Source organism: Oenanthe melanoleuca, chromosome 1A, assembly GCF_029582105.1.
Source record: "Oenanthe melanoleuca isolate GR-GAL-2019-014 chromosome 1A, OMel1.0, whole genome shotgun sequence".
Taxonomy (NCBI): Eukaryota; Metazoa; Chordata; class Aves; order Passeriformes; family Muscicapidae; genus Oenanthe; species Oenanthe melanoleuca.
This window is the reverse complement of record NC_079334.1, coordinates 39,017,913-39,030,215: the sequence shown is the minus strand read 5'-3', so window position 1 is coordinate 39,030,215 and position 12,303 is coordinate 39,017,913. Positions and strand designations below refer to the sequence as shown.

Sequence of the window (12,303 nt, the reverse complement as noted above, 5' to 3'; positions counted from 1 at the left end):
CTTCATGTGCATCACTTGCTGACACAGACTCATGTTATTATTTTCCTGACTTGAGCTGATTAATGAATGCATGTGTCTGGCCCTGTTATGCTTAGGGATTTAGAACAGTATTTTGTGTTTGTAAAACTAAAAAGTGATTTTCCCACTGTTCACTCAGTGCTGTTCTAAAGATACACAGATAGAACTGTTGTTTCAGGACAAAAGTCTTTTCCAAGTACATCTGGCAAAGGAAAGGTTAATCAAATACAGCTTGCACAGTTCAAAGAGCATTAATATATTTCTTAAAATATGTTTTAGTGACTCAATGATTCTCTGAAATAACCAACTTGTGCATATGTCATCACTTCAGAGATAGCCCTGGCTTTTATTCTGCTTGTGGCAAAATCTTTCTTCCTCGTGTGTACAAACATCTTTCCTTGTTCTTAAACATGTTAAATCCAGACTGGCAGCTGTGCATGGGGGCTACAACTTGAGTTCTGCCTTTGGCTTTGTTCTTGCAGTTCTCTGCTTTGAGAAGAGGTTGCAGCAAAGGTGGCTTTAGTTGTTGGTCCCGAGCTGTTCCCACCATTGCTCCCAGAACAATCAGGAAGGTCTGTGGAATCTGCTTTGGGACATGCAGAAGCAGTGAGGACCAAGTAATATCAGCCTGGCCCTTCAGGAGTGCTCACATTGTCTGAACTGGCTGATAAAACCCCTTGCTGTGAAGTAACACTGTTAAGATGTCTCTCTGAAACAAATGGAGGAAGTTTTCTTAACTCCTGATTCATAGCAAAGCAAAGCACTGATGATTAAGAGAGTACTTTTGTCTGTTAATCATTCCTTGTGGCTTTGATTCTGAGGGTGAGAGCTAAAAGTAGACAATTAGATGGGAATTAAAGACCATATTTCTAACAATGAGAATAGCTAATTATTAGAAGAGTTTGCCAAGAGTTGGAGGAGTTTCTCCCTCAATTTATCACCACTTCTGCCTGTTGTATCCTCATGTGCTTTATCTTTTTAACCAAAGGAGAATCCCTGTAAAAGAGGAAAAAAAAAGAGTAGCAAGTTTCTGGAACAGTAGTTGAAAGGCAAACTTTATACTAAAATGTCAAGAAAATCATAAGAGAAATTTTATAAATAACTGTTTGTTGTCTGTGAAATAGTTGCTGAACTACATGTATTTTTATTTGCCTTGTGTAAAAGAAATGAGAAGTCATCTTTGATTTGACTTTTTGCTACATTAAAGCTGGGAGTGGGCCAACATTGCAAAGCCTGTCATGGGAATTCAGAATTGGACCACTGGAAGAAGTCCAGTCCTGCTCCTTGTCTTGTAATTGACGCATCTAGGACTAGCAGTAGCAGTGTGTTTATGAATTCTGTGAATTTATGAGCACTGCTCACAGAATATGGATGCTTGAGACATTTTCTTCTACTTCATCAGTTATACAAATCCAATGCAGTGAAACAGCTACACCTGCAATTATGCTCATGAAGGATTTGGGTTGTGCTTCCAGTGCTTGTTTATTTCTAATGTCAGAAATTAATCACTGTTCCTCTTCCAGGAGTGACCTCTATTGATTTTGAACATTTACATGTACTCCATCTCTAAGTGTTGTGGCAAGATATTTTTATACTTTCAGGTGATTTGCAGAGTATCCATGCCTCATGAAACTTGAATGTGTCTTAAAAGTCATCTGAGGCTTGCCTAATCTGACATTCCAAGAATGGATAGACTGTTCAGAAGCAGCTATCTTATGTAACAAGTTATGGCTATAAATGTCAGTGAGATATTTCAGTTAAATACATAACCTTTTCATTTCTATACATTATGCATGTATGTATCTCCTTCCTCAGGAAAGACCAGAACCTCTTGTCACCAGTGAATTGCTGGTACTTGCTGCTGAACCAGGTGAGAAGAGAAAGCAAAGACCATGCAACATTGAGTGAGATCTACCTGAACAATGTGATCATGAGATTCATGCAGATAAGTGAAGACTCCACCAGGATGTTCAAGAAGGTAATGCCTCTCCTGCAGTCCTCCATTCGGGCTTCTAAGATGCATGAGGGAGGCAGAAGTGTCCTAATAGATAGCATGTGAGGAGAAGATTCAGCACACACAGCATAAAATCTGTTTTAGCATACATATAAATTCTTCATGACTGTTCTCTTGAAGCAAATACTTAGTGCTGAAATGCCTGGGATCCTGCTGTATATGCTGGTGACCTTAAGAGTTGAATCACAAATACCCAAAAAGCAGAGGAAAAAGCCTGTACTTCTCTAAAAAGCACACTTGTCTATCCATGCAGAAAGGAAACAGTTTTCTCTTAGGACTCCCAAAATAGTAATGCTGTATTAATGAATTATTTGTAAAAAAGAATTTCATTGTGAATGAAACAGATTGAAGACAAAGTAAAAGTTTCATTTGTAGTCCCTTGACATAAAGTTGGTACCATGTGCTGCAGTTCTCCTAAAAGTGTTTGCTTTTCTTCCTAATATTGAATATGGACATACACTTTTGATAACATCAGAATTTCTGTTAGATCATTTAAGTGTTGTCTCTGTACATGTTTGTCCTTGTCCATGACAGTTATGTATTTTCATAACACATGCAATGTGTAAATCCCTCATGTACCAAGCAAGCACTCTAGGCAACTCTAGCTCAAGATCTACATAATGTGTTTGCAGTTGTTGTTAAAATGTTCAAAAATAAAAATGGATTATAAATGCATACTTGTAGTCACAGTGAGATGCTGGTAGACAGTTGGCATACAAAAAGAGTGCAAGAAGAGTAAAGATTGAAAGATGTAAATTGTGTGATGAAATGATAGCAACAGTACCCAAGTTAATGTTTTCATTACGGGGAACTGGTTTCACATATACCTGGCCATAATTTCTAGGTAGCTCTGGGATGGGAAGAAGAATCATTTAGTAAGCACATAGGTTGTACTTGGAGGAAATAAAAGTAAAAACTTAAATCAAACATCCTGGTATGCATTAAAACCTATAACAGGAACAGAGTTGAAGTTTACAGTTTCTCAATCAGTAATAGGTTGTTCATATAATACGTCTGATATGTAAAATCGTAATTAACTAACTACTCAATTTAGTAATATGGAAGATAGTTATAGAAATTGATCCAATAATGAGAAAAGTGATTTCAACAGGCTGCAGTACTGTCTATGTGTGGATAGCTCAGAGTTGCAAACAATTTTGAATTTTTTTTTATTGAATCTGCAATAGTTTTCCAGTTGTTTGTATCTTATCTCAGAAACATCTTCTTCAATAGGCATATATTACTACACAAGCCTGTTTGCTTTCAGCATAATTCAGTTCTTTGGCACTAGAAATTTTGTTTTTCTTTCCCTTCTGTCCAGGTGGACTGTATAGTGGTATATTGTTGAAGTTTTCTGTGGAGATGTGTGTGTCCTTTTATATTCACTCATAATTTATTAATGGAGATTGCTGCAGCTCCTCTCTCAAAAGGAGGAAAATATGTGAATATATTTTCAGTAAGTTAACAGGAGGCATATTGTCCCATCTCCCTGATAACCTTGTCTCTGTCCTCCATGTTGTACCCATGCAGGTGCAACATTTCAAATTTTCTCTTTCTAGCACAGTTTCTTGAAGAAGAGCATGCGGCTGCTCTTGCTTTTTATTCCTGACTTGGATTTTCTAAAAGGGAGAAAAGAGCAGGGAAATTGAGATGGTCCTGCTGTGCATATGCTGAAGGTCACACTAGGTCCTCAGCAGCCCTTTCCTACCTTTCATCAAGGTTTGCCAGCTGACACTCAGTGTGAGGGTGTCATGTCAAACAGCTGTTAGCTGAGGTGGAACATGGGCAGAGTGAGCTAAGCACAGGCTGTGTACAGGGATTTGAGCCAGTCCCATAATGTTAGGGGAAGGGTGGCAGGAAAACATGCAGCACCTCAGTGTGGCATGAAAACTTCATGGACACATGGACTGAATGTGGCAGTGCTTGTTCACCAGTATCAATTGTGAACACACATTTTTAAGACATTCTGTCAGCTCAGTACTTGTTGCAGAAGGTTGGTATTTCCACTGAGCCCCAGTGTGCACAGTTCTTGCTGTGGTGCTTGCTGCAAAGTACTGGTGATTTATGTGCTGTTAGTTCCCAGGTTCAGAACTGATGATGAAGCTCTTCCAGCCCAAGCCCTTCCATTATCCTGTGATAATTTGTGTCAGATGTGAATGAACAGTCTAACTTAAGGTACTCACAGAAGTGCATAATGGATGTTTACTGGCAACAAAGAGATCAGATGCAAAGCACATATCCTGTTCTACAGTTCTCTTTGAAGGAAAGAGGTCACAGGGCAAAGAGAAGGTGCACTTACAGTGAGAAAAGTGACAGCCAGCAGTGTCTTCCATCAAAATTGTATTCTCCCTTAAGATAATGTCATTGATTTTGTTGGAGATTTTTAAACATCAAATAGCATATTTAAGCAATTTCTGTAAATTTCTGTAATTCTGCAAATTACGTTTGAAAAAAAAATATGTTTAGAATAAAATAGTGTTAGAGAAAAGTATAATCAGTCTCAATAGGTGTCATATCCCTATGAAAGCATATGGAATTTGTTCATTGTCCACAGATTTTGGATTAAAGTAGAGACAAGCCATCTCCTGCAGATACTTCTACTTTGTAATCTGATCATACTCTTCTGTGAAATATGTACTGTCTTTCTATGTAATAAATATAAATAACAAGAAAAGCAGTAATATGAAGATTTTAAAAATAGACAAACAAGTGCATGCTTAGTGTCATACTGCAGTCCATGGTCAAGAGCAGGAAATATCTGTGCTCTGTTGGCTGTCACAGTGAGGGCATGTAATGTCTACAATTCTATGATTCTATAATTTACAAATACTAGTTAGTCAAGCTTCTCTATATTCAGTGATTAGATCTTTCAGTTATATATCTTACAGCTTATTAATCTAATGGTGTTACACATCACTACTTTTACCTTGTTTTAATTCTCCACCAGTCTTGCAGCAGCAAGGGCTTTACTCCATATCCAAGTCTGGAGAGTAAGTACGTACACCAAGTCCATGACCAGAACAGATCTTGACTGTGCTGCTCTGAAACCCCAGTCTTTCTGCTGCAGAAAGGGAAAATATCTCAGAGTGGCTTGCCCCATTGCCCACAAGCAAGATAAGGGGAGACAACAAGCAGAGTCATAATCACTCTGAACTTCTTGATTCTTTTTACTCTATTTTTTCCTCCCCTTTCTCTTCTCAAGAGGGTGGGACTTCCCATTCTGCTTCTCAATGGTAAATGTTACTGACTTTTTCCATCTTGCTGATGAGCATGTTAGTTCTCAGATGAAACTTTTCCATGAAGTGAGCCCTACATTTTCTAGAGGAGTGTGGCTTGAATTTGTATCTTAAGATAGACTCCAGCTTGAATTGTACTAAAGAAAAGATGGAATACTTTCCTCCTTTTCTGGCCATGCTTACCACTGGAGTATTGTTCTGTTACCCCTCCTATGTGCGATATAGCACAAGCCAGGAGCTTGTAGCGACCCTTTTTCTACTTTTTCTGTAAAAAGTGTGTGCAATAGCCAATGATGATCTAGTGAAATGTAGTGGTAAGAGTGTATGCACTCCTTAGCCTTTGTACTTTATTCTTGTCTCAGTCTCTGTTCTTCATCATTCTGTTTTTCCTACATATCTGGATATTTGGATTGTTTTGGGAAAATGATCCCTACTGGCTCTACCTGGTCTACATGGTCTGATGGGACTGGATGTGTTGTATTCAGCTATCTGATTGTACATGGCTTTGCTGTCTAGTCTGGCCTCCTTAACATGTCAATATTAATTAATTTTGTTCTCCCAGGAGCTATTTGTCATTCTTTTTTTCCAGGGGTCGGGATCTGGCATCTGTTTAAATGTACTAAATGCAGGACAAAGATAGGATATAGTACAGAGATTTTGTAACATTTATTGGAAGACATTATGTCAGGCAGGCCTTGTACTTTCAGATAGGCACCTAATCTCTTCTTTTTAGTTGCTGGCATATAAAAGCAGTAAGATTGCTGTTGATGCCTGGCCTTCATGCTGCACATAAAATTACAAAAATAAAGTAGCGGACTTCAAACCTTGCGTGCTTGCACATTTCTTCAGGCAGATGGGGTAGCTGGCCTCATGGGGACAATTAAAGAATAAAGTAATAAGGAGAAATGTCAAGCAGAAGGGAAGATATTATGCAGAATATTTCATGCAGTGATTCTGGTTACCCCAGCAGTAATAATCAACTGGATAAACACCTACCCACAAAATCCTTAAGCAGATTTGTATATTTATAATTTATAAACATGTATTTTCCTTGGATGGAAATCTACATAAGCCAAAATGAACACATCTTCTAATGTTTACAGTAAAAGATGCTGGAGAAACCAAGCACAATAAATATTTTAGTTCCTTAATCTGGCTATTAACAAGGAATATGACTACCTACTGAATCTGTTTGATGTTATACAGATTGTTGCACATAGATTTTTTTTTTTTGCATCATTTTCTTAAACATTTAAATGTTTAAAAGGATAGCAAAGCTGTTTGTTGGTATAGACTGGCAAGTCTGGGACAAAATTTTGCTGAGTTGGCTATGTTAGTGTCACGCAGCTCATGGAACCTCCATAAAAGAAGGGTTTGCACTTCACTTCCCACAGGGACCAGCAGCAGACTCATTTAAAAGCAATAGGCACAGAATATTTTCCTTAAATGATGTAACTGAGTAGCATTGTGTATGCTAAATACAGACACTAAAGAGTTCCAGGAAGAGCTGGGCTGACCCTTAAATTTCAGTTGAAATAAACAAGAGTAAAGATGGAGTGCCAAATTATGCTTTAACTGAAATGGATGGGAAAATTTTGACAGACTGCAATGAAAATATATTAATGTGGAATAAAATTTTAAGTTTCTCAGACTTTAATCCAGAAATACAAATCTTGGTAACATCAGTAGGACCACTGATGTGTTGAAAGCTGAGCACATACTGAAAGGAGGATTTAGGTACATTTGTTTGTCTGTTGCACGTGTATGATCTATGCTGCTATCAGGTGAAAAAAATATACTACCATCTCTTAATGCCTTGAACCAGATTAGTAATATATAATATTTTTAGCAGGAATTTGCATGTGTTCTAACATTTTTATTATATTCTTTGTTCTTTTGGTTAATAGGTGCAATTTTCAGGGACACAGTGAATAAATAAGCACATTCAGTGATTGTTTGTCAGGTTTTAATAGCCTGATTAGAGCTATCAACTCAGCTCCAGGAAAATGTGTGCTGCATTTTACATTCTGTTGTTTGGTATCCTGAGGACAGGCTCCTAGAGGAGCACACCATTCACACATGCTGAACCCTGCTGCAGAGACTAAGTAGCATAAACAAGAAATAGGAAAGCAATTAACCACTGAAAATAAATTTACTTCTTAACTGGTGCTCTAACATGCCATATATTACACTAAAAGCTGAATCGCCACTCAAGTCAGTATTTCTTGATCTTAAATGGTGATGAAAAATGTGTTGGCTCTTGAAAAATAAATCTCTTTTATACTGCTAAATTTAGCCAAATTTCTTGATTTTTTTTTTTTTGACAATTCCTACAAAATCTTTCATCAGAATTGAAATCAATGGAAATGTTATCTGTTACTGCAGGCATCCTCTGCGAATTGGAGTCCACAGATGAAGTGGTGGAAGGATGACTCCTTTGTTATTGTGTGGCACTTCTTGGTTGTCACTTCCCAATTTTCACTCTTTTTGCTGATCACCTCCCTCCATCTCTTCTTGCCTTCCAGTTTAAAGCTTATTGTCCTTTTACAACAGCATCTTTGTGTATTGTGGTCTTTCCCATTCACTTTGAAGTTTACTATTGATGGACTAGACTGCTTGTGTTTCAGTGCTGCAAAAAAAGGAGCAAAGGGAAGAAATGGGTCCTACTAAATAGTGATCATTCACCAAATCCCCTGCTCATCTGGTGTCTATTTGCATTAAGGTGGGGCTGCATCAGGAGGAGAAGAGTGAATCCTTCAATGAACTGCTGTGTGCTTTGCTTACAGTTAAATCTCAAGGCATAAAGAGAAAATTGGTTTGGGGTTTTCTGTCTCACCTTCTCAAACAAACTTTTCCACTACCAGGTTAGAGCATCTTGCTTTAGAACTGCTGTTGCTGTATTTAGGGCTTGACTTCTCATCAGCCTCAAGATGCCTATGAGCAACAGTTGAAAGGGATAAATTGCTTGAAGCAGGGGTTCATCTAGTGTTTCCTCCCACATGGGTATACTCTCATCTTAATGTCAGACATCTTATTTGTATGTTTTGCCCTTCTTTCTTCTAAAATAATTTAAAAAAACACTCCTATTGAGCGCTGTAGAAGCAGCTATCCAAGAATAAACAGGTGGCCTCTGCTTGGAGCTTTGAGGAGGTGTGTAAGCTGTGTTAGATCTGTGCTGCTGACTTTTGAAGGCAGCATGCCAATTTAAGGCAACTCAGAATTTTTGCTGAAGATTTTATGGCATTTTCCTACAGCAGCTTGCAAATCTGCAGTCTTTTTCCATTTCTTCATAAGCACTCTGTGTACTGTTCATATATGAAATTTTATCCTTCTTATTAGATTAAAATAATCTGATATTTGCAAAGAAATGGAAGTAGTAAGCCTTGTGTTCTAGATACTTCAGAACTAATGAATACCTCATGAAAATACCAGTCTTTGGAAAGTATAAGCAATAAGGAAAATTTCACAGTAATTCTGTGTACCTCAGCTTCAGAGCAGCTGTCTTACTGTGCCTTAGCTACTACAGCTGATGCCCTTGGGAAAGCAAGAATTTCACTGAAGTGTTTTTTTAAATTATGTTCCTAGCTTCTTCTCAGTTGAAAACCATCTTGCATATAAGAATTAGAGTGAATACTGGTAAGTGATATGACAGGTGCTTTAAAGTACTGCTCAGAATTAAAGTAGGATAGTAGGAGCAGGAGAAAAAAAACAACCCAGAATTTTCTGTTTGAGCTACTGTATGTATCAGTTTCATCCTCCTGGAAGACAATGGATGGGGGATGTGTGATGTGTGTTGTGCTGCAAATTCTCATTCTGAAGCCATTATTCCTTCAGGTGTTTTAGTGGTGGCCAAGTATGCATTAGCAGCTTTGGAGATGAGTTGTCCCTGAGGACTTTCCTTTGGCTTCTGTACAAATACAAAGTACTTCTCATAGCTAAGGCCGTTATCTGCCATGCAGTTGGAGTTTTTAGAAGCCAGACTAATTATCAATTTATTCACGGGGAAAAAAAAAATCTCACATTTCCAGCATGGATGTTAAAATGCTGAGCATCACAGAAGAAGTGTAGCCAGGCTGTTTGCCAAGTCCCATAGCTCTATTCTTTAGCTGCTTTCCAAAAGCTGTGATACAAATGCCTTCAACTCTTGCACAGTTGCCACCATTTTCATCAGACTGAACTGCTGTGGAAAGCTAACAAAGGAATAGATTTCAATGAGACTCCAATTAAATACTCTTGTTTTGACATATTTGCTTTGATAATAACTACTGCTAAGCATTTCTTTTTTTTCTGGGTCAGAATGAAAGTAAAGTCACAGTCCAGAAAAGCTAAACAAAGCTGGTTCAGCAGCACACGCTGTGGAATATTATGCAGTTGGGTATCTGTTTCAAAGAGGAGCCACAATTATTTCTTGCATAAATATTTAGATAGTTGCATGTGCTGAGAAACAAAGACTATCCTAGATATAAAAATTGGGCAGGATGTCCCTCTAGAATATCACATTCTGCATGGTTTTATTTTTGTATATATCATAGCAATTATAAAACAGTGTACAGTTTGTTCTATTAAAAACATTAATCTTGAACTTTACCCTTTCTGTTGGCACCTAATTTCCTGATGCTTTTTGGGAAAAATATCTTAAATTACTTCTGGGTTTCTTTTTAGAAGTCTTTTGTCCAGATGTTATCTGTCTGCCTCTGCATCCCTGAGTCACTCTTTTTAGTGCACTGTAATGCAGAATGGTTTTTGTGAGCAACACTGCATTCACTGTCTAGGGTGAGCAATGAGTATAAATATCAAGAAACAAATGTATGGTGTAGTTTTTACATGCCTTTTTCTAATGATTTTTTTTTTAATTACAGAGTAAAGAGATTTCATTTCAGCTTCATGAAGACTTAATGAAAGTACTTAACGAGCTTTACACAGTAAGTACAGTTACTTACTTGGCTTATCTTATACAAATTCCATATCAGACTACTTCTGTGGCCTTTAAGTGGAGTTTCATCAACTAAGTTACCCCCAGTGGAGTTACTTATTTTTGTCTTTTACACAAGCCTAAACTCTATTTTTGAAAAGACTCCTCACTTGCTTAAAATACATATGCTAATGCTTTCAGGATTACTCTTTACTTCCAGCCCTTTTTTTCTTCCAGACTCTGGTAAGCCAGTTTATTGTAAGTTTTTTTGTTTATTAATGAGACATTTCTACTCAGAGCTTACCAGAGCAAACTTCTTTATTTTCTGCCTTGATTTTGTCCATGCTGCCATCTGCTTAGTTTGACTTGTGGATTATACACAGTAAAAAATCATAGGTCTTTGCAGATCCAGTTCTGTGCTGTCTAAATGTTACTTATGTGCCCTTCCCCATCTCTGACTGGGATAAGTAAATAATGAAAAAAACAACAGAGGGTTTTGTAGACTTTCCATACCATTTAGAGAGGTCAGGAAAAAAAACACTGTGAACATTCTGGCAAGCTCCTGCTATTCTGTAGGAAAATCTGAGAGAACTTAGGTCTGAACCTGTTTTCTTGTTTGAAACCCATTTACACAACATGTTACTGCAAAACAATGTCTTGTCCACTTGATAACTATTTCTTCAGCTGTTTTCTGAAGGGGTATGTTGTGAAAAAGAAAAGAAGCAATGATTATCCCTTTTTTAAAACATAGCCGAAGAATTAAGAGGAATTGGTGATAGGCATCTCTTATAAAAGCCTGTTGATTTCTGCTTGTTGAGGAAGTTGTATATTTAAATTCTCTTTTTTTCTCTGGAAGAATTGAAACATACATGCTTCAGTATCCTGCATAATGATCTCTAGACAGCTCTGTTCCCCATCCTCAAGATTTGGAGGACCATAATAAAACCTTACAATATTGACAGCAGGAAACATTTGTGAACTTCAGTAAGTTTAGGATCCCTTCTCCACAGGCAGAGTTCAAACACTTTTGTGCATCTTAATGATTTTTCTTTTGACCTAGGAAAAATTGTGCAGCCATTAGTGGATGGTTGAAGAATGTTTGAACTCAAGAACAACTTAGGTGGCAAAAGGGAGATTCAAAGAAAATTAGTCTTGTCTTTCTGCCCTGGGTTCTTTTGAATTTTTAAGGACACAGTTTCCCAAAGCCTTCCAAAACCACCACTTTTTTTTATTATTATTATTTGGGATTTTCTTGGGGGTTTTTTTGTCTGAAACCACCACAATTTTGTAGGGTGCAATACTGCAAAGCCTTCTTGGCAGAGGCCTGTAGTCAGTGAAGTGTTCTGGGATCAGCTTCTGCAGAGCAGCGATAGCCACAGACAATTCACACAGCTGCAGGGGATCAGCAACTGCAGGAGCCATGGCACAACTGGGACTTCAGTGCTGAATAACCCTGGAGATACAGTCTTGTTTCAATTGCATAACTCCAGTGTCTGGCGAGGCTCAGGATTAGTGCCTGTGCTCCCAGGGTAGGGAAACAGTGAAGCCTGTGCTAAAATACTTTTCTGAAGTACCAGTGAAAATTTGCAGCACTGGACTTAGGTTTTCACTCTTTTTCTTCACACTAGTGCTGTGTCTTCACACTGATAACCATCAGGTTTAACCAGATATTAACTTCCATATAATGGCTCCCAGTGCATACTAATTCCTTTCTCAGAATTTAAGATTTATTTTTTAAATAGGAATATTTTTTATGTTATAAAAATTCTGAATTTGTCCACAATTTGAATCAGGCTACTGCTGCAGGATGGTTTCGTGGGATGGAATTTTCTTACATCTGCAGTGTAGATACAAATATCTGGGTTCCAGTTAAAGTCCCAGGAAATCTAATATGGGCAAATGAGACCCCTTTAATCAAATGCAAGAATCTGTTTCAGATTAAGTGATCTGTATTGTTAACTTCATTGTCCAGCTTTTCATTGATGGCAGAGGGCTTGGTCAGCTGTACATGTCCACATTTAGCTAAATAAAGCCCACACATAATAAAGTGACAATATGGTGCAGAGTAGCATCTGTTTCACTGCTTGCATGTTTAGAATGATCATCATCATATCTGTGTATTA

General features: G+C 37.7%; 1 protein-coding gene across 4 annotated transcripts in view; it reads left to right on the top strand.

Moving 5' to 3' along the window:
* Nucleotides 1-12,303, top strand: part of SRGAP1 (SLIT-ROBO Rho GTPase activating protein 1) — a 134,846-nt gene that overhangs the window by 67,223 nt on the left and 55,320 nt on the right. For all 4 annotated transcript variants that reach the window (XM_056516268.1, XM_056516267.1, XM_056516271.1 and 1 more), the window contains exons 3-4: nucleotides 1,834-1,996; nucleotides 10,128-10,190. In XM_056516268.1, the coding sequence (XP_056372243.1) occupies nucleotides 1,834-1,996; nucleotides 10,128-10,190 (226 nt within the window). The remainder of the gene's footprint in view (nucleotides 1-1,833; nucleotides 1,997-10,127; nucleotides 10,191-12,303) is intronic.